This window comes from Nerophis ophidion, unplaced genomic scaffold (genome assembly GCF_033978795.1).
Source record: "Nerophis ophidion isolate RoL-2023_Sa unplaced genomic scaffold, RoL_Noph_v1.0 HiC_scaffold_40, whole genome shotgun sequence".
NCBI classification, from domain to species: Eukaryota; Metazoa; Chordata; class Actinopteri; order Syngnathiformes; family Syngnathidae; genus Nerophis; species Nerophis ophidion.
Window position 1 is genome coordinate 270,734 of NW_026906962.1, and position 26,212 is coordinate 296,945.

Genomic DNA, 26,212 nt, shown 5'->3' on the forward strand with positions numbered 1-26,212 from the left:
TAAATACATGTTTAGTGTATTAATATTAAATACATGTTTAGTGTATGAATATTAAATACATGTTTAGTGTATAAATATTAAATGCATGTTTAGTGTATTAATATTAAATACATGTTTAGTGTACACATATTAGATACATGTTTAAAAAAATACATGTATACTGTATGAATATCAAATATATAATTAGTACATAATTAAATATGTTTAGTGTATTAATATTAAATACATGTTTAGTGTATAAATATTAAATAATGATACCCACATATTCACATGACATATTTTCCATGCCGCGTGCCACAAATGGAGGAGCGACGATCACCTTCGAGAAAGGGGACAATCGCATGGTCACAAGGGACGGTAGCAGGTTTGACATACACCAAAGATGTAATCTGTATTACTTGCCTACTGTTCAAACTGATATTGATCAATGTAAAGTGTGTCATGATGTACAAACCTGGCATGAAATGTTGGGCCATTGTAATTATGAAGATGTGCAGAAATTATAAGGTGTAGTGAGAGGCATGGAGATAATAGGGAGTGTGGCTAAACCAGCACAATTATGTGAAGTGTGCACAAAAGGCAAATTTACCCAGACGAGAAACAAGGAGCCTGACAGGTGGGCTAAGAAACCCTTGGAGCTAGTCCACACTGACCTAGCCGGTCTCATGCAAACGCCTAGCATCAATGGTCACAAATATGCACAAATATTTACTGATGACTATTCTGGTACCATGATGGTGTACTTTCTAAGGTCTAAGAGTAATGCAGGTCTCGCAACAGAACGGTTCTTAGCTGACGTAGCACCATACAGTGAGGTTCGGTGCATCAGATCAGATAATGCTTCTGAGTATACAAGCAAAGAGTTCCAGGCACTGTTAATAAAGAATAGGATTAGACATGAAACGTCTTCACCCTATTCACCACACTAAAATGGCACGGCCTAGAGAGGGTGGAGAACCCTTCATGAGATGGGTAGACGCTTACTGCTAGAAAGTAACTTACCTGTTTAACGACGCCCTGCGCGAAACCATTGATAACATAGCACCGCTAAAGTTAAAAAAGGCTCCAAAAAAGCGCACCCCGTGGTTTACAGAAGAAACTAGAGCCCAGAAATTATTATGTAGAAAGCTGGAACGCAAATGGCGCACGACTAAACTTGAGGTGCACCATCAAGCATGGAGTGATGGTTTAATAACTTATAAACGCATGCTTACCTTAGCTAAAGCTAAATATTACTCAAATCTCATCCACCGTAATAAAAACGATCCTAAATTTTTGTTTAGTACGGTAGCATCGCTAACCCAACAAGGGACTCCTTCCAGTAGCTCCACCCACTCAGCTGATGACTTTATGCAATTCTTTAGTAAGAAAATTGAAGTCATTAGAAAGGAGATTAAAGACAATGCGTCCCAGCTACAACGGGGTTCTATTAACATTGACACGATTGTATATACGGCGGATACTGCCCTCCAAAATAGTTTCTCTCGTTTTGAGGAAATAACATTAGAGGAATTGTTACAACGTGTAAATGGAATAAAACAAACAACATGTTTACTAGACCCTCTTCCAGGGAAACTGATCAAGGAGCTCTTTGTATTATTAGGTCCATCAGTCCTAAATATTATAAACTTATCACTTTCCTCGGGCACTGTTCCCCTAGCATTCAAAAAAGCGGTTATTCATCCTCTCCTTAAAAGACCTAACCTCGATCCTGACCTCATGGTAAACTACCGACCGGTGTCTCACCTTCCCTTTATTTCAAAAATCCTTGAAAAAATTGTTGCGGAGCAGTTAAATGAACACTTAGCGTCTAACAATCTATGTGAAACCTTTCAATCCGGTTTCAGGGCAAATCACTCCACGGAGACAGCCCTCGCAAAAATGACTAATGATCTATTGCTAACGATGGATTCTGATGCGTCATCTATGTTGCTGCTCCTCGATCTTAGCGCTGCTTTCGATACTGTCGATCACAATATTTTATTAGAACGTATCAAAACACGAATTGGTATGTCAGACTTAGCCCTGTCTTGGTTTAACTCTTATCTTACTGATAGGATGCAGTGTGTCTCCCATAACAATGTGACCTCGGACTACGTTAAGGTAACGTGTGGAGTTCCCCAGGGTTCGGTCCTTGGCCCTGCACTCTTCAGCATCTACATGCTGCCGCTAGGTGACATCATACGCAAATACGGTGTTAGCTTTCACTGTTATGCTGATGACACCCAACTCTACATGCCCCTAAAGCTGACCAACACGCCGGACTGTAGTCAGCTGGAGGCGTGTCTTAATGAAATTAAACAATGGATGTCCGCTAAATTTTTGCAACTCAACGCCAAAAAAACGGAATTGCTGATTATCGGTCCTGCTAGACACGGAACTCTATTTAATAATACAACTCTAACATTTGACAACCAAACAATTAAACAAGGCGACACGGTAAAGAATCTGGGTATTATCTTCGACCCAACTCTCTCCTTTGAGGCACACATTAAAAGCGTTACTAAAACGGCCTTCTTTCATCTCCGTAATGTTACTAAAACGGCCTTCTTTCATCTCCGTAATATCGCTAAAATTCGCTCCATTCTGTCCACTAAAGACGCTGAGATCATTATCCATGCGTTTGTTACGTCTCGCCTCAACTACTGTAACGTATTATTTTCGGGTCTCCCCATGTCTAGCATTAAAAGATTACAGTTGGTACAAAATGCGGCTGCTAGACTTTTGACAAGAACAAGAAAGTTTGATCATATTACGCCTGTACTGGCTCACCTGCACTGGCTTCCTGTGCACTTAAGATGTGACTTTAAGGTTCTACTACTTACGTATAAAATACTACACGGTCTAGCTCCATCCTATCTTGCCGATTGTATTGTACCATATGTCCTGGCAAGAAATCTGCGTTCAAAGGACTCCGGCTTATTAGTGATTCCCAAAGCCCAAAAAAAGTCTGCGGGCTATAGAGCGTTTTCCGTTCGGGCTCCAGTACTCTGGAATGCCCTCCCGGTAACAGTTCGCGATGCCACCTCAGTAGAAACATTTAAGTCTCACCTTAAAACTCATTTGTATACTCTAGCCTTTAAATAGACTCCCTTTTTAGACCAGTTGATCTGCCGTTTCTTTTCTTTTTCTTCTATGTCCCACTCTCCCTTGTGGAGGGGGTCCGGTCCGATCCGGTGGCCATGTACTGCTCACCTGTGTATCGGCTGGGGACATCTCTGCGCTGCTGGTCCGCCTCCGCTTGGGATGGTTTCCTGCTGGCTCCGCTGTGAACGGGACTCTCGCTGCTGTGTTGGATCCGCTTTGGACTGGACTCTCGCGACTGTGTTGGATCCATTGTGGACTGCACTTTCACAGTATCATGTTAGACCCGCTCGACATCCATTGCTTTCCTCCTCTCTAAGGTTCTCATAGTCATCATTGTCACCGACGTCCCACTGGGTCATTATTGTCACCGATGTCCCACTGGGTGTGAGTTTTCCTTTCCTTGCCCTTATGTGGGCCTACCGAGGATGTCGTGGTGGTCTGTGCAGCCCTTTGAGACACTAGTGATTTAGGGCTATATAAGTAAACATTGATTGATTGATTGAACTACGCTGTACAGACGGCAGCCTTTGTACGGAACAGATGCTATTCTAGGCGTACACAGAAAACGGCATACGAGTTGTTCGTAGGGAAAGAACCAAACATTTCCAAAATGCAAACATTTGGATCAGTGTGCTATGCTTACCAGCAACAAGCCAAGGGCAAGCTAGACTCTAGGTGTGAGCAGGGTGTTTTTGTGGGTTATGATAAAAACTGCCCAGACTACCTAGTGTACTACCCAGAACAAGAGAAAGTTCAGAAACACAGATTGGTAAAATTCACAACCAAAACTGCAACAGAAAAAGAAACACAAACATGTGAGTCATACACGGGGTATGGTGATGTAAACCCCAGGGTTAATGAAAGAGAAATTTGTGTTGATGATGACAAGGTTGAAAATGTACCAGATCAAGGTTTACAGGGTGTTTCTCAGACTTTACCTGAACAGACTGAACGCACAGAGTCCCTGACACTGTAAACGGAAGGAACCCACCACGAACCAGGAGGAGGCCGGTTCACTTACAGGACTTTGAGACTGAGGATACATTGGACAAATTTGTAACATGCGTGGACTCTGGCTACAGAGCAGTATGTGACATTCCTCAAACCTACAAGGAAGCGATAATGTCAAACAAATCAGGGCAGTGGAAAAATGCTATGGATGATGAGGTAAAGTCACTGGAGGAAAACGTCACCTTTACCCTCACCCATTTGCCACCAGACAGTGGGGGGAAAATGGGTCTATGGCCTCAAGAGTGACATTGACGGAACAGATAAATACAAAGCGAGGTTCGTAGCGAAAGGCTACAGTCAGAAAAGGGAACTGACTACAAAGAGACATTTTCACCCACAGCAGACATGACAAGTGTGAGGGTGATCATGCAAAAGGCGGCACAAGAGGAGCTAGTGCTGCACCGGCTTGATGTGAAGACTGCTTATCTTCACGCTCCGATCGATTGTGAAATTCATATCGAACAGCCAGAAGGCTACGACAAAGAATCAGTCACAGGTGAAAAGCTAGTGTGTAAATTGCACAAGTCTCTCTACGGCTTGAAACAGTCCGGTAGAAATTGGAATGCAATGTTGCACACATGTCTAACTGAGAATGGTTTTGTACAAAATTCTGCTGATCATTGTGTGTACTTACGAGAGAAGTATTATGAGAACGTGATTTTACTAGTATGGGTAGACCATCTCATCATAGCATCTAAAAACAATGGTGTACTCAACAGTGTGAAAATGATGCTCACTGAAAGATTCAAAATGAAGGATCTAGGAAAATTGAAACATTTTCTGGGAATAGATTTTGACCAAACAAATGGTAAAGTCACAATGTCTCAAGAGAGATATGTTCACAACATCTTAGAGAGATTTGAAATGCAAAATTGCAAGTCCAGAGAGACTCCATGTGAACCAAAACTAGAGTACACAGATGTTGCAGACAAAACGACAGATCAAAGAAGGTTCAGGGAGGCAGTTGGAAGCCTAATTTACTTGTCCACATGCACACGTCCAGACAGAAGTTTTGTGGTCAGGAAGTTATCCCAACACTTTGCTGAGCCAACACAGTAAAATATGTCTTTAGATACCTCAAAGGTACAGCAGAAAACAAGTTATGTTTCAAAAGAAATGAAAGTGAAAAACTGGGATTGAGAGTGTACAGTGACGCTGACTGGGCTTCAGATGTGTCTGACAGGAGAAGCACATCAGGTTATTGTGCTAGTCTAAGCGGAAGTAGCTCTCTAATCTCATGGAAAACAAGAAAACAAGCTACTGTTGCTTTATCCACATGTGAGGCAGAGTACATGTGGTTGGCAGTTGGGGGCGGCATGGCGTAGTGGGTAGAGCGGCCGTGCCAGAAACCTGAGGGTTGCAGGTTCGCTTCCCACCTATTGACATCCAAATCGCTGCCGTTGTGTCCTTGGGCAGGACACTTCACCCTTGCCCACGGTGCCGCTCACACTGGTGAATAGATGATGAATGAATGATAGGTGGTGGTCGGAGGGGCCGTAGGTGCAAACTGGCAGCCACGCTTCCGTCAGTCTACCCCAGGGCAGCTGTGGCTACAGATGTAGCTTACCACCACCATCGTGTGAATGAATGATGGGTTCCCACTTTTCTGTGAGCGCTTTGAGTATCTAATAATAGAAAAGCGCGATATAAATCTAATCCATTATTATTATTATAATGTATTTACCTAGGACAGTGTGATAAAAAAAATACTTATACTCGTTTAAATAGATGATTTTCTTTGAACTGGGTACCAAAAGTTGTTTATTAGACTCAGAAATGTGACACTCAGCAGGAGATCTCTTATCTGATCAAGCTCTGGCTCCTGTGTCTTTGATGTGACATGTGGACTTTAGTTGACCTGGACATGTGTGTTTTCTCTCCCTGGTACCCCCCCGTGCTAAACTGTTGCCCTTTCCCGAGTGACCCCCCTCCCCTTCTGGGCAAACGACACCCTCTCCTTCTTCACAGGACTTTGGGTATTCATTCCACTGGTGTACTGTATGTAAATGAGCATGGAGGGTGGGACTTCTGAGAATGTATAATTGTCATGTCCAATTCTAAAAGAGTTAGAACAAGCTGGAACGAACGGATGTGTCATTCTGGTTTGGTCTCGCTTTGCAAAGCTTGTTATTATTTGTTTGTTACTTTGATAAATTATTTTAAAGCTATTTGTCACTAAAGGATCGTCTTAAAGAAATTTCCACGACAAGTTGGTGTCAGAAGTGGGATCCCAAGAAGATCGCTGTTCCCGTTGGCAGAGGCCGCTGAAATGGACTAATCAACCCGGCAGCACAAAAAAGCTGACTTCTCCTTCCCAGAAATTTGAAAGGACGGGAGAGTTTTCGAGGCCCCTGCGAATCGGACGGCCGTCTCTTCGAGATCACGTTTAACCCGCTGCAACATCGTAACGGTAAATTAATTGAATCATCCTGACTGAAATTTTAAGACGAATCTCTGACATTTGAATTCCAAACAAAAGACGATTCCACAAAAGGTTTTTTTGTGTGACAAAGCTTGAGTGATTTATATGTTTCATACATGGGAAATTAGCCGTTCTTTTTCCGTCTCCCTACGATTTTTAATGCCGGGTTAGAGTCCCTGGGTTAGAGTCCCAAAATGTAGCGCTGGGTTAGAGTCCCTGGGTTAGGGTCCCAAAATGTAGCGCTGGGTTAGAGTCAATGGGTTAGAGTCCCAAAATGTAGCGCTGGGTTAGAGTCCCTGGGTTAGAGTCCCAATTGTAGCGCTGGGTTAGAGTCCCTGGGTTAGAGTCCCAATTGTAGCGCTGGGTTAGAGTCCCAAAATGTAGCGCTGGGTTAGAGTCCCTGGGTTAGAGTCCCGATTTTAATGCCGGGTTGGAGTCCCAATGAAAGTAGCCGTGTCTTCATAAAAACGTATCTATATGCCCGGTTAGAGGCCGGAAGAAATAACACGGATTTAGGGTTGGAGCTGTCTCGTCATAAATTTTAATGGGTTAGAGTCCCGATGATTAACAGTGTCTATAAGGCCGTGAGTGTATGCCCGGTTAGAGGCCGGAAGAAACAACACACATTTTAGTATGTTAAGTTTAAACAAAGAGAGCGGAAAATTAAAACGAGCTCGAATATGTAGTCCAGGAAAGTTAAGCCTGAGGTATTCGATTGTGATTTCCCATGTATGTGCACAATGAAAGAAAATATGTAGAGGGAGCCCTAATGTGTGTGAAAGTATGGGTGAATGAATTGGGATTTCCCAAGACTGGTTCATTTAGGATGAATCAATTGAGTAAAAATTAAAGAAAAGTTAGCGCTACAAGAGGTCAACATGCGAAAGGGAAAGACTGTGGGTGTGAAAGATTTGAATTGTTTGAACAACATAAAGAAACATTAGATGAGTGAAGCAGAAAATAAAGAAAAGATCGATCTTGCAACTGATATTTTTCCCAGTACTCTGTTTTCGAGCCAATCTCAGGGCCTGAGTCGCAGTCGAAGGGTTTCTGAGGACTGGACGCCACTTTACCCCACTCTGCCCCCGCACTACGACCAGCAGCAGCAGCAGCAGCAACAGCAACAGCAGCACCAGCACCAACAACAGCACCCGCCGATGTCACCCCTCCAGCTCCAGCTTCAGCAGCTCCCAACTCTACCCCTCACAACGCCGTTTTCGCCCACTAACTACCAGCGGGCAGTCTCGGGGCACGGCGCAGCAGCCCCGGCGGGGTCCTCCCACTCACATCAGGATGACAATCAAGGAGCATCGGGCTCATCAATTCAACATGTGACCAACGAAGTGAATAAAATGTCTCTGAGTGAGGACAGTGCTGGCAGGACTCTGAGAAGTGGCAGAACCTTCCAGGCTCCGATGATGGAATATCCAGGACCGCAAGGGACTCCCGCTTTGGTCTTACACCAGATGGACCAGGAAATGCGTGAAGCGATCAGAGACTGGCCGTCACCACACAGAGGTGGAGACGCGCTTGCAGCCGCATTCCAGGCTTTCTGTCGGGCATGGCGTCCCACAGGAGCAGAAATACAAAAACTTCTGCTGGTGCATCTGGGACCGGAGCAGTTGGCAAAGATAGCAGCAGAGGTGCACGCGGGACGTTTTGCCCCCTCCAAACTCCCTCTCTTTGTTTAAAATGCCAATTTTCTGCTAGATTTGCTCTCTATGAACTCCAAGGAAAAGATACCCGGCCGGGGGCAATTTTTGAAATAGGTGTCCAAGCTATGGCACGCCGGGGTCCAAATCCGGCCCCTGTTTTTTTTATTCATTTTTTTGCATTTTTGGGACATGGGGGACTTGTGGGACCCCACCAAGGACTGATTTTTGAACACTTTGAGGACTGCCACTGTGAAATGAACGCGGGATGGAGGGAAGAAGAAAGATGGACGTGGCCGTAACTATTGTTTCACGTGCGGAAAGGAAGGTCACTGGAGGCGAGACTGTCCTGAGAATAAACGGGATGGACAGCGGGACTATTGGGGCAGAGCGGATGGAGGCCAACTCAGAAACAATTCAGATTGACTGACCGGCTCGGGACCTGAGACAACGAAACAGATAAGTGTTGCACCCACACCCTCTTACGACAACACCATACTAACCGCTAACCGCAACGAAGACGCACTTGCTTTTACTGATACATTGCTGCTTGCTAAGGTGCAGGACAGAATTAGGGAATTAGAAGAGCGTGAACAGCCAATGATTGGGACGTATGCTTTTTGTGAGGACTTAGCCTATAAGAAAATGCCGATGATTGTGTGTGATGTGGGTGGAAGGTCATTGGCGTTTCTTGTCGATTCTGGAGCGACAAACAGCGTAATTCAAACGAGTGAATTCTCTACAAAATTGAGTGGTAGAACTGTTTTCCACTAGTGCGAGTGGGCAAAATGTCTAGAAAAGTTTTCAATACCAATTCGTTGTACATGGGCGACGGCTGATTGTACAATGACAACAAAACATTTGTTTTTAATGTCTGATCTTTGTCCAATCAATCTGTTGGGTCGTGATTTAATGTTAAAATGGGGTATCGGAATCACTCCGATGCCAGAAGGCCTCAAAGTGGAGAGGAATGCAAATGGGTCGAATTTTGTCTCATTGGAGGTGAATTGTCCGCTCTATATCTATCAGTGGTGGGTAACGACCACTGCTTTGCAGGATCTAGAGAGCACAATATCACCCTGTTTGAATCCAGTATCTGACAGAATTGAATCTGAAAGCATGTATTGTGTGTCACATGTTCGTGAAGGTCCGGACCAAGAATAGGAAGCTTCATTCTATCATGGTTTGAATGATAGTTTGTTTATTTATGACGTCTATTTTGATGGATGCAAATATGCAGTTGCAGTAAAATTAACTCCATCACAAGAAATATTGGATCATGTTGAAAATTCCAGTCCGCACATTCCGATAGCAAAAGCTAAATCTGATAATTGGCGGGATTTAAATCCTTTTATGCATGACTGTTTTTTGGCAAAGGATTGGCAACCGCGTGCACGCGGGAAAAAATGTATTCTATTCACAATCAGTTGATGCATATAGAATTAATTATGCGGCAAAAATTCATTTGCTACGTTCGGTGCAATTAGCATCTCCGACTGACGAAAAGTATGACGCACACCTGACTTTGACTGCGGTGACTTCTCCGACTGAGATTTCCTCCTTGTTGGCGCAAGTGGCGAGTTGTTTGTGGGCGAGGAACGACAGGCATGGGCTAATTCTGGTGCTGTTTTCCGGGATGGAGCCGGGTTTGGCCCTGACGCCTGAAGCTTTGTATGAATGTTGTCTGTCTATCTGTGTTGGCCCTGTGATGCGGTGGTGACTTGTCCAGGGTGTACCCCGCCTTCTGCCCGATTGTAGCTGAGATAGGCACCAGCGCCCCCCGCGACCCCAAAGGGAATAAGCGGCAGAAAATGGATGGATGGATGGGAAGCCTTGTCTTCCTAAACGCTTGTTTGATTGTTATGTGAAATTGAGTGATGGGTTGGACCATGTGTCAAAGGGAGGGATGTGTCGAGCAGTACAGCAATTCTGGTTTACTAAGGGCTTTTACGCTTTCACAGAACATCTCTGTAAAAGTTGTTTGATTTGTGCTCAAAATAATCCAGGTAAACTTAGACCATTACCACAAGCAGCACAGTAGGGCTTTTGAGCATGTCATGATGGATTTCATTGAACTTACACCCAGTGAAGGGAAAAAATATTGTCTAGTGATGTGTAAATGGTCCTTAGTGTGTGAATGTGAGTATGAATGTTGTCTGTGTATCTGTGTCGGCCCTGCGAAGAGGTGGCGACTTGTCCAGGGTGTACCCCGCCTTCCGCCTGATTGTAGCTGAGATAGGCGCCAGCGCCCCCCGCGACCCAAAAAGGGAATAAGCGGTAGAAAATGGATGGTTGGATGGATGGTTGATATGTTTTCAGAATGGGTAGAAGCCTTCCCAGCGAAACATGCTTCTTCCGCTGCAGTGGCAAAAGCACTTTTAACTGAAATTGTGGCAAAGTGGGGCATTCCAAAGAAGTTATGGAGTGACAATGGTTCACATTTTGTAAATGAGGTGATACAGCAATTGTCTGATTATTTGCAAATTGATTTGAGAACTCATTGCAGCTACCATCCACAATCCGGAGGTGCTGTTGAAAGAGAAAACGGAACAATTCAATTAAAACTTGCCAAATGTTGTGAAGAGACTAAGCTCAGCTGGCCTAAATGTTTGCGGATAGTTGTCATGTACATGCGTATGCGGGTGTGCACGCGTCATAACCTGTCACCTTTTGAGATTCTGTTTGCAGTCCCCCCTAATGTGGGGATAGGACCATCAGGACTGCCAATTGAGACGACCCTCTGTGAACACGGACTGGTAAGATATTGCATATCTTTAACAAAGTGTTTTGCTAATATTTGAAGGCAAGTCTCTTTGGCGCTTCCGGGGCGAGCGGATCATCCTCTACCCACCATTGTGCCGGGCGACTTCGTGCTTATCAAGAACTTCAGACGGAAGAGCTGGAGACAATGAGGCTGGCTCGGCCCGTTCCAAGTTCTCCTCGTCACCCACACTGCAGTGAAAGTGGAAGAACGGCCGACGTGGGTCCACGCTTCGCAATGCAAGGCGATTTCGGGCCCTGTAGCGGTGGCAGCAGAGGAGTGAGGAGCTGTAAAATCGCTTTTGGCTCCTACGGCAGGATCCGCGGCTGCAGAGACGAGGGTTACACACACCTCCCTCGCATCACATCTTTAGAGAAACACTACTAGTTTGCAGACACAGGTGAAGGCGCTGAGGGCCAAAATCACCAGGACAAATGTGTAGCGGACTCACATAATGTCTCAAACTGCTATGTCTGTACATATATGCCTATAGCGGCGTCCAATCCACATGTCACACCTAAGCCTGTAATGGAGGGTTATAGATATTTTCCCAGGATGTGTTATACCTTTTTGCAGCAAATCTGAATGATACGGTTAAAGCGCATACGGGGACACCTTTGTCTTCGCTTGAAGATCCGAAGTTAGATTTTTATGATCTGTGGTCCGATCATGATACGAATGTGCTTTTTGGTCCAGTTTATATTAGGCCGGGTATGAAATGTGCGTGTTATGCGGTATCTTGGAGCCTTAGAGAGCCGCCAGTGCAGATGGGACAAATTCCACTGATGTATTGTTTAAATGTGACTAGTTCATGCACTACATATCACGGTAACACTAGTTTGAACATTTCACAGGCTGCGCAAGGAGGGGGCTGTTCTCCCTATTTTACAGATCAAACTGGCACGCGGCCTCAGGAGGATGTTCTGTGGCTTTGTGGCTTTAACGTTTATGTTAGATTGCCATAGAATTGGATGGGCCGTTGTGCTATGATAACAGCTGCTGACCACTCTTACATTGTGTCAGCTGTTCCGAGTCATAGGGGTAAGCGTGAGTATGCACCCCATGATGCGATTTGGGGTACAAATGTGCCTGCAGATCTTGAACTTTGGACACCAGGAGAAAAGGTGGCATTGTCATTGTTTCCACAGCTGGGCGTGGGGAAACTCATGCTTAGAATGGAGATGCTGAATCATCGGTTTTCAGGTTTTGTAAATTGGACAGTTACTATTACGGAGGCGAGCAGAGTGGAAATGAAGGCGTTACGGGCAGTGACTTTGCAAAATCGTATAGTATTAGACCATTTGGTAGCGAGCGTCGGAGGAGTTTGTGCTCTGCTGAATTCATGGTGCTGTACGTACATTCCAGACAATACTGGAGATGATTCCGTCATTTCGCAGGGTATTCAGAATTTGACTTCTCTGCGAGACGCAATAGGAGAAGATTTTGTGGTGGATCCGTCCTGAGTAGCAAACTGGCGTTCGTGGATAATGCAAATTGGGACGATTATGCTAGTGGTCTTAGCTCTATTGTTTGTCTTGTCAGTTTGTGTGATTCCGCTGATAAGATCACTAATCACGCGTATGATTTCGTCTACGTTCGTTCAGTACACAGCCTTGGGACAAGGTGAGGTAGATTTCAAGGATGGAAATGAAGATCCGTTCTTTGAGATGTTACTTGATTATAATGTTGATTAGGTTGAGTATTTGTGTGGCGTTTTGTAATTTTATTTTTAATCATGTTATTACTTTCTAAGGGTTATTTGGTGTGTGTTTTTTTCGCTAGTTAGTAATGTTGTTGTTTGTAGTTTATTATAGGTAATAAAAGGGAGGATTGTGATAGCAAAATTACTTGTGCTCGTTTTAATTGATGATGTTCTTTAAACGGGTCGCCAAAAGTTGTTTATTAGGCTTAGGAATGTGACGTTCTGCAGGAGACCTCTAATCTGATCAAGCTCTGTCTTCTGTGTCACCCTTCTGGACAAACCACACCCTCTCCCCTTCACAGGACCTTGGGCATTCTTTTACTGGGATACTGTATGTTAATGAACATGGAGGGTGGGACTTCTGAGAATATAATATTGTCACGACATATTCTAAAAGAGTTAGAACAAGCTGGAACGAACGGATGTGTCGTTCTGGTTTGGTCTCGCTTTGCAAAGCTTGTTATTATTTGTTTGTTACTCTAATAAATCATTTTAAAGCTATTTGTCACTAAAGGATCGTCTTTAGAAAATTTCCACGACAGCAGAGGCAGCAGAAGTCCACAGGAGGGCGCACGTTCCCTCTTAATAAGTCTGGTCTCTCTCTCCCTCTCTCTCTCTCTCTCTCTCTCTCTCTCTCTCTCTCTCTCTCTCTCTCTCTCTCTCTTGCTCTCTCTCTCTCTCCCTCTCTCTCTCTCTCTCTCTCTAAATATATATATATTTATAATTTAGACACTAAACATGTATTTAATATTTATACACTAAACATGTAAAGGAGGAATTGGAAGTCTGGGACACTAAATAAGGCTCTCTCTCTCTCTCTCTCTCTCTCTCTCTCTCTATTTATATTAATATATATATAAATATATATGGAATTTATACGCTAAACATGTATTTAATATTTATACACTAAACAAGTTTTTAATATTCATATATTAAACAGTTGTTTAATTAATACTTATACACTAAACATGTAAAGGAGGAATTGGAAGTCTGGGACACTAAATAAGGCACACTTGGAAGTAATGAAGTTCTTTGTGTGTGCAGTTGCAGCAGAAGTCCACAGGAGGGCGCACGTTCCCTCTTCATAAGTTTGGTTTTCTCCCTCTCTCTCTCTCTCTCTCTCTCTCTCCCTCTCTCTCTCTAGCGTGCTCTCCCCCCAGTCCTTGTCTAGTTTTATCGGCCAGCCCCATTGGCCATTTTCCTACTTTTTTAACATCAGTCATGTGTCTATCATTATATATATTGTATTGTTTTACAGCCCAGCCCTATGTATTTTTTTCAAATGACTATTTTTTTAATTGGTTTCGATTTGATGTCTTTTGCAATATTTGCAATATATATTGACATTGTTTGATCGCCCAGCCCTATCGGCTTTTTTCCATTTTTTTGTATTTTTTCTATCTATGGGTCATGCTATTAAATTGATATATCGGTGTCAGCCCCCGTCCTTGGTCCGCTTCCGATGGTGCGGAGGCTTGGAGGCGTGTGTGGACTAATGGAGGGGGTGTTTCCACCAGGCGTGTATGGAGGCCTATTTCATTCAGGGGAGGAGCCAGAAATGATGACGTAAGAAGCCCCGTGACCGCTTCAGGAAGCAGTACAGATTTGCCGGGAAATTCGACAAGTTATAAACCGCCCAAGCTCCATCGAAAATGTTGTCTTTTGAGTATTGTGGTCAGTTGGGAATATGGAGAGAGAATAAAAACAGTTATTTAAATGCCACTAGAATCAGGGGGGTCCTTTTTTTTTCTTTTTTTCTTCTTTGTCATGAAAAAGGGAGGTTTTTGTGGTTAGTGCACTAATTGTAAGTGTATATTGTGTTTTTTTGTTGATTTAAGAATTTTTTTTTTTATAAAAAATTCTTCTGCGGCCCGGTACCAATCTGCCTATCATGTGATTCTACCATCCATCCATCCATTTTCTACCGCTTATTCCCTTTCGGGGTCGCGGAGGGCGCTGGCGCCTATCTCAGCTACAATCGGGTGGAAGGCAGGGTACACCCTGGACAAGTCGCCACCTCATCGCAGGGCCAACACAGATAGACAGACAACATTCACACTCACATTCACACACTAGGGACCATTTAGTGTTGCCAATCAACCTATCCCCAGGTGCATGTCTTTGGAAGTGGGAGGAAGCCGGAGTACCCGGAGGGAACCCACGCATTCACGGGGAGAACATGCAAACTCCACACAGAAAGATCCCGAGCCTGGATTTGAACCCAGGACTGCAGGAACTTCGTATTGTGAGGCAGACGCACTAACCCCTCTTCCACCGTGAAGCCCCATGTGATTCTACCATGTTGGCAAAATACAAACACACAATATATTGACATATATAACACATAAAACATGGAATTAGAAGTGAACAGTACCCATCCCTACCAGCAAGTGTTGTTGTACTGGAAACTAATTTACAAACACAACTTCATCACACACAATACTCCACTATGGAATTGTTCTTATATTAAAATGAGAAACAAATCCATCTTTGTACAGCAATGGTTTGAAAAAGGTATTTGGTCACTGATGCACTTATTGACTGATAAAGTATTTTATTATTTGAAGATTTCATTAAGTACGACCTGCAAACAGACACAATATTTTAAGCAATTATAAAGGCTTTTGTTCAAAATATTGTAATTCCAGTAAATATATATATATATTTTTTTTTTAATTATTTACCATTTCTTCTTTATTGTATTTTCTCCGGAACAAAAAAATAAAACTCATAATTTGAAAGTTTCCATTCTTCCAAACGCCAAGGAGTTAATTTAAGGAAAAAATTTAAAATATTTTTTAAGATGTTTTGCAATTGAAGACAACACTTGTTCGTTCTGTGATAGGGAAACAAATTAAACTTTTTTTTTTCATGAATGTATGCAAAATAAAGCTCTGTGAGATGATGTACAATATTGGCTTTTGCCTGACATTCCAAACTTTGATTGATATTGTTTTGGGGATGTTAAAAAAGGTAAAGAATGTTTAAAACACAATAGTGGGGATTTTTTTTTAACCCACAAATGTATGTTAGTAAAAACAAAACATCCTTCCACAAACAACTCAGCCATTTTCTCTCACTTTTTATTGCATAAACGTACAAGTACATACATATTAAGTTAAAGTATAAAAAAATCACAACACAATCATCATATTACAAAAGAGAGTAGTAAAGATGATTAATAAAATGGATTATAGAGACCCAACAAATGATTCATAAAGTCACACATTTTAAAATTGTATAAAAGACAACTGTTCAAATGATGTATAAAGTAAATAATAATATGCTTCCTGAAGTGGTCCAGAAGATGTTTCAGATGTGAACCAGTACATATGTATATCATATAAAGGTGATAATCTATGGGATTATCAACAATTACAACTACAAATATGTAATACTTTTATATTTCAAACTGTCTAATCTATAAATGTAAAGATCATATTAAAAAGATTGTTAGACAAACAACAATGTCACACATGTTATATGTGCTGATGTTGTTAGAAAGTCAAAATGAAAGTCTGGACAGTTTATTTCAAATCCTGCAGTTTCATTTGCTGCTGCTGTTCTCACCAGCACACTTGTGTTTCTTACACTGGTACTTAGAAGACAATCTTTCACCACACACACCGCAACTCAACACTTTCTCTCCTGGGTGTCTTCTCATGTGTCTTACAAGGTTTGATCGGTCACCAAAGCTTCTGTTGCAGATTGAACAGGAATGTGATTTTTCACCAGTGTGTGTTCTCATGTGTACTTTCAAACTCTGACTGTGTGTAAAACCTTTACCACAGGTTGAACAGGAATGTGATTTTTCACCAGTGTGTGTTCTCATGTGTCTTTTCATATTTTGACTTTGTGTAAAACCTTTACCACAGGTTGAACAAGAAAAAGCTTTTTCACCAGTGTGTGTTCTCATGTGTACTTTCAAACTCTGACTTCTTGTAAAACCTTTACCACAGATTGAACAGGGAAAAGTTTTTTCACCAGTGTGTGTTCTCATGTGTACTTTCACATTCTGACTTTCTGTAAAACCTTTACCACAGATTGAACAAGAAAAAGGTTTTTCACTAGTGTGTCTTCTCATGTGTGTTTTCACATCTGTACTTCTTGTAAAACCTTTACCACAGGTCGAACAGGAAAAAGGTTTTTCTCCAGTGTGTGTTCTAGTGTGTCTTTTCAAATTATTACTTTCTGTAAAACCTTTACCACAGATTGAACAAGAAAAAGGTTTTTCACCAGTGTGTGTTCTTTTGTGTCTGTCCAAATTCTTACTTTCAGTAAAACCTTTACCACAGATTGAACAGGAAAAAGGTTTTTCACTAGTGTGTGTTCTCATGTGTACTTTCAAATGTTGACTTCGTGTAAAACCTTTACTACATTCTGAGCAAGAAAAAGGTTTTTCTCCAGTGTGTGTTCTCATGTGTCTTTTCATATTGCGACGGTCTTTAAAAGTTTTGTGACAGTGAGAACATGTGAAGTAAGTGTTGTCAGTGTGACATGTCTTATCATCTTTAGAGTCTTCATCATCAGTGTAAGGAGAGTGTGACGTTGTGTCCTCACTATCTGACAGTGGAGCTAAGAGCTTGTCTGCTTGTGATCCTCCACAGTGGTCTCCATCAGCTTCTGTTGTCATGTGTTGTGTTGAGCTGCTGCTTGGAGGCTCCCCCCCTCCCCTCTCCTCACTTTCACCTTTCACCTCATCATCTTCACTCTTCACAGGGACACCAGTCACTGGGAACTCCTCCAACCATTTAGGCTGACTGATGCCCTCTTCCTCCTCTTCCTCTTTAATGTGCGGCGCCTCTTGGTCCTCCTCTTCCTCTTTAATGTGCGGCGTATCTTGGTCTTCCTCTTCCTCTTTAATGTGAGGGTTCAGTGGGTCCTCCTCTTCCTGTTTAATGTGAGGGGTCAGTGGGTCCTCCTCTTTATTTTTGATGTGTAAGTTCAGTGGGTCCTCCGCTTGCCCTTTAATGTGAAGGGTCAGTTTAACATTATGGGTCTGTGGCGTCTCAACTTCCTCTTTAATGTGGGGGGGCTGTGGTTCCTCTTCCTGCTCACGAAAAAGATGTTCTTCATTGAGGTCTGCGGGACAGGAGAAAACAAACTTTCTTTATAAAAGTCCAGCTTTGCTCAGTCACATGAGACATTGTCCTGCACCAACATATGATCTCACAATCTCATCAGTTTCCCCTCACAGCAGTCAGGGTACTTCCAGCTGACACATGAAGAAGACCTTCAGGGGAATGCCTTCCCAGGCCAACATCCAATCCACCTTATTCATATAAAAACATCCTCAAATTAATTCCTGCAATCCATACTAGTGTGCTGTTCTCTCTCTGAATAAGTCATACACACACAGGAAATAATGTACCACATGCCAGCCTCCACGCAGTAGTACTAGTGATGAGCTCCCCCTGCTGGTGGACAATAATTACTGTCATTTTCACATTCATCTTTAGAGACATGTCACACTAAAAATAGCATGAGCATAGTCAACATCCATCCATCCATTTTCTACTGTACTGTTCGAGGTCAAACATGTTGTCCAAAAAATATGACATCTGTTTTACTTTCATTTAGATAGTGTCACCACAGTTAAACTGGGAAGAAGTAATCAGATTACTGACTACTCCTTCAAAAGATAACTTGTTTACCTTATTAATAATAGTAATATTGAATTAATTTAAAGTGTTTCTAGACACTCAAATTGCGTTGCAGTGAGAACTGAGAAGACATCATTCATGCAGTCCACACATTCAATGTGGTAAGCTACATTTAATTATTATAATAATATTAAGTAGATGAAGAAATTCCTGAAAGAATTGTGTGTGAATGCTCCAATGCTGAAGCTGAACTGAAAGGTTGACAGAATGTAGTATGAATGTAAGAATAGTTTGAATGTTGAAGAGTTTGAATCTCGGGAAAACTGGGATTTTTTTAAGTTCTCAAACCAACATGCTTTTTTTGTCCTGACTGTATCATGTTGTATGCATCCATGTGTGATGTATCATGTTGTATGCATGCATGTGTGATGTATCATGTTGTATGCATGCATGTGTGATGTATCATGTTGTATGCATGCATGTGTGATGTATCATATTGTATGCATCCATGTGTGATGTATCATGTTGTATACATGCATGTGTGATGTATCATGTTGTATGCATGCATGTGTGATGTATCATGTTGTATGCATGCATGTGTGATGTATCATGTTGTATGTGTGATGTATCATGTTGTATGCATGCATGTGTGATGTATCATGTTGTATGCATGCATGTGTGATGTATCATGTTGTATGCATCCATGTGTGATGTATCATGTTGTATGTGTGATGTATCATGTGGTATGCATGCATGTGTGATGTATCATGTTGTATGCATGCATGTGTGATGTATCATGTTGTATGCATGCATGTGTGATGTATCATGTTGTATGCATCCATGTGTGATGTATCATGTTGTATGCATGCATGTGTGATGTATCATGTTGTATGCATGCAAGTGTGATGTATCATGTTGTATGCATGCATGTGTGATGTATCATGTTGTAAGCATGCATGTGTGATGTATCATGTTGTATGCATGCAAGTGTGATGTATCATGTTGTATGCATGCATGTGTGATGTATCATGTTGTATGCATGCAAGTGTGATGTGTCATGTTGTATGTGTGCTGTATCATGTTGTATGCATGCATGTGTGATGTATCATGTTGTATGCATGCATGTGTGATGTATCATGTTGTATGCATCCATGTGTGATGTATCATGTTGTATGCATGCATGTGTGATGTATCATGTTGTATGCATGCAAGTGTGATGTATCATGCTGTATGTGTGATGTATCATGTTGTATACATGCATGTGTGATGTGTCATGTTGTATGCATGCAAGTGTGATGTATCATGTTGTATGTGTGATGTATCATGTTGTATGCAAGCATGTGTGATGTATCATGTTGTATGCATGCATGTGTGATGTATCATGTTGTATGTGTGATGTATCATGTTGTATGCATGCATGTGTGATGTATCATGTTGTATGCATGCATGTGTGATGTATCATGTTGTATGCATGCATGTGTGATGTATCATGTTGTATGCATGCATGTGTGATGTATCATGTTGTATGCATGCATGTGTGATGTATCATGTTGTATGCATGCAAGTGTGATGTATCATGTTGTATGTGTGATGTATCATGTTGTATGCATGCATGTGTGATGGGTCATATTGTATGCATGCAAGTGTGATGTATCATGTTGTATGTGTGATGTATCATGTTGTATGCATGCATGTGTGATGTATCATGTTGTATGCATGCATGTGTGATGTATCATGTTGTATGTGTGATGTATCATGTTGTATGCATGCATGTGTGATGTATCATGTTGTATGCATGCATGTGTGATGTATCATGTTGTATGCATGCATGTGTGATGTATCATGTTGTATGCATGCATGTGTGATGTATCATGTTGTATGCATGCATGTGTGATGTATCATGTTGTATGCATGCAAGTGTGATGTATCATGTTGTATGTGTGATGTATCATGTTGTATGCATGCATGTGTGATGTATCATGTTGTATGCATGCATGTGTGATGTATCATGTTGTATGCATCCATGTGTGATGTATCATGTTGTATGCATGCATGTGTGATGTATCATGTTGTATGCATGTGTGATGTATCATGTTGTATGCATGCATGTGGGATGTATCATGATGTATGCATCCATGTGTGATGTATCATGTTGTATGCATGCATGTGTGATGTATCATGTTGTATGCATGCAAGTGTGATGTATCATGTTGTATGCATGCATGTGTGATGTATCATGTTGTATGCATGCATGTGTGATGTATCATGTTGTATGCATGCAAGTGTGATGTATCATGTTGTATGTGTGATGTATCATGTTGTATGCATGCATGTGTGATGTATCATCTTGTATGCAGGCATGTGTGATGTATCATGTTGTATGCATGCATGTGTGATGTATCATGTTGTATACATGCATGTGTGATGTATCATGTTGTATGCATGCATGTGTGATGTATCATGTTGTATGCATCCATGTGTGATGTATCATGTTGTATGCATGCATGTGTGATGTATCATGTTGTATGCATGCAAGTGTGATGTATCATGTTGTATGCATGCATGTGTGATGTATCATGTTGTATGCATGCATGTGTGATGTATATTGTTGTATGCATGCAAGTGTGATGTATCATGTTGTATGCATGCATGTGTGATGTATCATGTTGTATGCATGCATGTGTGATGTATCATGTTGTATGCATGCATGTGTGATGTATCATGTTGTATACATGCATGTGTGATGTATCATGTTGTATGCATGCATGTGTGATGTATCATGTTGTATGCATGCATGTGTGATGTATCATGTTGTATGCATGCATGTGTGATGTATCATGTTGTATGCATGCAAGTGTGATGTATCATGTTGTATGTGTGATGTATCATGTTGTATGCATGCATGTGTGATGTATCATGTTGTATGCATGCATGTGTGATGTATCATGTTGTATGCATCCATGTGTGATGTATCATGTTGTATGCATGTGTGATGTATCATGTTGTATGCATGCATGTGGGATGTATCATGATGTATGCATCCATGTGTGATGTATCATGTTGTATGCATGCATGTGTGATGTATCATGTTGTATGCATGCAAGTGTGATGTATCATGTTGTATGCATGCATGTGTGATGTATCATGTTGTATGCATGCATGTGTGATGTATCATGTTGTATGCATGCAAGTGTGATGTATCATGTTGTATGTGTGATGTATCATGTTGTATGCATGCATGTGTGATGTATCATGTTGTTTGCAGGCATGTGTGATGTATCATGTTGTATGCATGCATGTGTGATGTATCATGTTGTATACATGCATGTGTGATGTATCATGTTGTATGCATGCATGTGTGATGTATCATGTTTTATGCATCCATGTGTGATGTATCATGTTGTATGCATGCATGTGTGATGTATCATGTTGTATGCATGCATGTGTGATGTATCATGTTGTATGCATGCATGTGTGATGTATCATGTTGTATGCATGCATGTGTGATGTATCATGTTTTATGCATCCATGTGTGATGTATCATGTTGTATGCATTCATGTGTGATGTATCATGTTGTATGCATGCATGTGTGATGTATCATGTTGTATGCATGCATGTGTGATGTATCATGTTGTATGCATGCATGTGTGATGTATCATGTTGTATGCATGCATGTGTGATGTATCATGTTGTATGCATGCATGTGTGATGTATCATGTTGTATGCATGCATGTGTGATGTATCATGTTGTATGCATGCAAGTGTGATGTATCATGTTGTATGTGTGATGTATCATGTTGTATGCATGCATGTGTGATGGGTCATGTTGTATGCATGCAAGTGTGATGTATCATGTTGTATGTGTGATGTATCATGTTGTATGCATGCATGTGTGATGTATCATGTTGTATGCATGCATGTGTGATGTATCATGTTGTATGTGTGATGTATCATGTTGTATGCATGCATGTGTGATGTATCATGTTGTATGCATGCATGTGTGATGTATCATGTTGTATGCATGCATGTGTGATGTATCATGTTGTATGCATGCATGTGTGATGTATCATGTTGTATGCATGCAAGTGTGATGTATCATGTTGTATGTGTGATGTATCATGTTGTATGCATGCATGTGTGATGTATCATGTTGTATGCATGCATGTGTGATGTATCATGTTGTATGCATCCATGTGTGATGTATCATGTTGTATGCATGCATGTGTGATGTATCATGTTGTATGCATGTGTGATGTATCATGTTGTATGCATGCATGTGGGATGTATCATGATGTATGCATCCATGTGTGATGTATCATGTTGTATGCATGCATGTGTGATGTATCATGTTGTATGCATGCAAGTGTGATGTATCATGTTGTATGCATGCATGTGTGATGTATCATGTTGTATGCATGCATGTGTGATGTATCATGTTGTATGCATGCAAGTGTGATGTATCATGTTGTATGTGTGATGTATCATGTTGTATGCATGCATGTGTGATGTATCATGTTGTATGCAGGCATGTGTGATGTATCATGTTGTATGCATGCATGTGTGATGTATCATGTTGTATACATGCATGTGTGATGTATCATGTTGTATGCATGCATGTGTGATGTATCATGTTGTATGCATCCATGTGTGATGTATCATGTTGTATGCATGCATGTGTGATGTATCATGTTGTATGCATGCAAGTGTGATGTATCATGTTGTATGCATGCATGTGTGATGTATCATGTTGTATGCATGCATGTGTGATGTATATTGTTGTATGCATGCAAGTGTGATGTATCATGTTGTATGCATGCATGTGTGATGTATCATGTTGTATGCATGCATGTGTGATGTATCATGTTGTATGCATGCATGTGTGATGTATCATGTTGTATACATACATGTGTGATGTATCATGTTGTATGCATGCATGTGTGATGTATCATGTTGTATGCATGCATGTGTGATGTATCATGTTGTATGCATGCATGTGTGATGTATCATGTTGTATGCATGCAAGTGTGATGTATCATGTTGTATGTGTGATGTATCATGTTGTATGCATGCATGTGTGATGTATCATGTTGTATGCATGCATGTGTGATGTATCATGTTGTATGCATCCATGTGTGATGTATCATGTTGTATGCATGTGTGATGTATCATGTTGTATGCATGCATGTGGGATGTATCATGATGTATGCATCCATGTGTGATGTATCATGTTGTATGCATGCATGTGTGATGTATCATGTTGTATGCATGCAAGTGTGATGTATCATGTTGTATGCATGCATGTGTGATGTATCATGTTGTATGCATGCATGTGTGATGTATCATGTTGTATGCATGCATGCAAGTGTGATGTATCATGTTGTATGTGTGATGTATCATGTTGTATGCATGCATGTGTGATGTATCATGTTGTATGCAGGCATGTGTGATGTATCATGTTGTATGCATGCATGTGTGATGTATCATGTTGTATACATGCATGTGTGATGTATCATGTTGTATGCATGCATGTGTGATGTATCATGTTTTATGCATCCATGTGTGATGTATCATGTTGTATGCATGCATGTGTGATGTATCATGTTGTATGCATGCATGTGTGATGTATCATGTTGTATGCATGCATGTGTGATGTATCATGTTTTATGCATCCATGTGTGATGTATCATGTTGTATGCATTCATGTGTGATGTATCATGTTGTATGCATGCATGTGTGATGTATCATGTTGTATGCATGCATGTGTGATGTATCATGTTGTATGTGTGATGTATCATGTTGTATGTGTGATGTATCATGTTGTATGCATGTATGTGTGATGTATCATGTGGTATGCATGCATGTGTGATGTATCAAGTTGTATGCAGGCATGTGTGATGTATCATGTTGTATGCATGCATGTGTGATGTATCATGTTGTATGCATGCATGTGTGATGTATCATGTTGTATGCATCCATGTGTGATGTATCATGTTGTATGCATGCATGTGTGATGTATCATGTTGTATGCATGCAAGTGTGATGTATCATGTTGTATGCATGCATGTGTGATGTATCATGTTGTATGCATGCATGTGTGATGTATCATGTTGTATGCATGCAAGTGTGATGTATCATGTTGTATGTGTGATGTATCATGTTGTATGCATGCATGTGTGATGTATCATGTTGTATGCATGCATGTGTGATGTATCATGTTGTATGCATCCATGTGTGATGTATCATGTTGTATGCATGCATGTGTGATGTATCATGTTGTATGCATGCAAGTGTGATGTATCATGTTGTATGCATGCATGTGTGATGTATCATGTTGTATGCATGCATGTGTGATGTATCATGTTGTATGCATGCAAGTGTGATGTATCATGTTGTATGTGTGATGTATCATGTTGTATGCATGCATGTGTGATGTATCATGTTGTATGCATGCATGTGTGATGTATCATGTTGTATGCATGCATGTGTGATGTATCATGTTGTATGCATGCATGTGTGATGTATCATGTTGTATGTGTGATGTATCATGTTGTATGCATGCATGTGTGATGTATCATGTTGTATGCATGCATGTGTGATGTATCATGTTGTATGTGTGATGTATCATGTTGTATGCATGCATGTGTGATGTATCATGTTGTATGCATGCAAGTGTGATGTATCATGTTGTATGTGTGATGTATCATGTTGTATGCATGCATGTGTGATGTATCATGTTGTATGCATGCATGTGTGATGTATCATGTTGTATGCATGTGTGATGTATCATGTTGTATGCATGCATGTGGGATGTATCATGATGTATGCATCCATGTGTGATGTATCATGTTGTATGCATGCAAGTGTGATGTATCATGTTGTATGCATGCATGTGTGATGTATCATGTTGTATGCATGCATGTGTGATGTATCATGTTGTATGCATGCAAGTGTGATGTATCATGTTGTATGTGTGATGTATCATGTTGTATGCATGCATGTGTGATGTATCATGTTGTATGCAGGCATGTGTGATGTATCATGTTGTATGCATGCATGTGTGATGTATCATGTTGTATACATGCATGTGTGATGTATCATGTTGTATGCATGCATGTGTGATGTATCATGTTGTATGCATCCATGTCTGATGTATCATGTTGTATGCATGCATGTGTGATGTATCATGTTGTATGCATGCAAGTGTGATGTATCATGTTGTATGCATGCATGTGTGATGTATCATGTTGTATGCATGCATGTGTGATGTATCATGTTGTATGCATGCAAGTGTGATGTATCATGTTGTATGTGTGATGTATCATGTTGTATGCATGCATGTGTGATGTATCATGTTGTATGCATGCATGTGTGATGTATCATGTTGTATGCATGCATGTGTGATGTATCATGTTGTATGCATGCATGTGTGATTTATCATGTTGTATGCATGCATGTGTGATGTATCATGTTGTATGCATGCATGTGTGATGTATCATGTTGTATGCATGCACGTGTGATGTATCATGTTGTATGTGTGATGTATCATGTTGTATGCATGCATGTGTGATGTATCATGTTGTATGCATGCATGTGTGATGTATCATGTTGTATGCATCCATGTGTGATGTATCATGTTGTATGCATGCATGTGTGATGTATCATGTTGTATGCATGTGTGATGTATCATGTTGTATGCATGCATGTGGGATGTATCATGATGTATGCATCCATGTGTGATGTATCATGTTGTATGCATGCATGTGTGATGTATCATGTTGTATGCATGCAAGTGTGATGTAGCATGTTGTATGCATGCAAGTGTGATGTATCATGTTGTATGTGTGATGTATCATGTTGTATGCATGCATGTGTGATGTATCATGTTGTATGCAGGCATGTGTGATGTATCATGTTGTATGCATGCATGTGTGATGTATCATGTTGTATACATGCATGTGTGATGTATCATGTTG

At 41.1% G+C, this 26,212-nt stretch overlaps 3 protein-coding genes across 4 annotated transcripts in view; 2 read left to right on the forward strand and 1 right to left on the reverse strand.

The window, feature by feature from the left end:
- LOC133546744 (gastrula zinc finger protein XlCGF8.2DB-like) overlaps positions 1–26,212 on the forward strand; it is a 458,486-nt gene that overhangs the window by 125,124 nt on the left and 307,150 nt on the right. The gene's annotated exons all lie outside the window — the stretch shown is intronic.
- The window catches only part of LOC133546732 (gastrula zinc finger protein XlCGF57.1-like), a 270,564-nt gene that overhangs the window by 118,151 nt on the left and 126,201 nt on the right, over positions 1–26,212 (forward strand). The gene's annotated exons all lie outside the window — the stretch shown is intronic.
- Positions 15,701–26,212, reverse strand: part of LOC133546731 (oocyte zinc finger protein XlCOF22-like) — a 56,582-nt gene continuing 46,070 nt past the window's right edge. Inside the window, exon 3 of the mRNA XM_061892534.1 lies at positions 15,701–17,717. Coding sequence (XP_061748518.1) covers positions 16,183–17,717 — 1,535 coding nt within the window. The 3' untranslated portion in view covers positions 15,701–16,182. The remainder of the gene's footprint in view (positions 17,718–26,212) is intronic.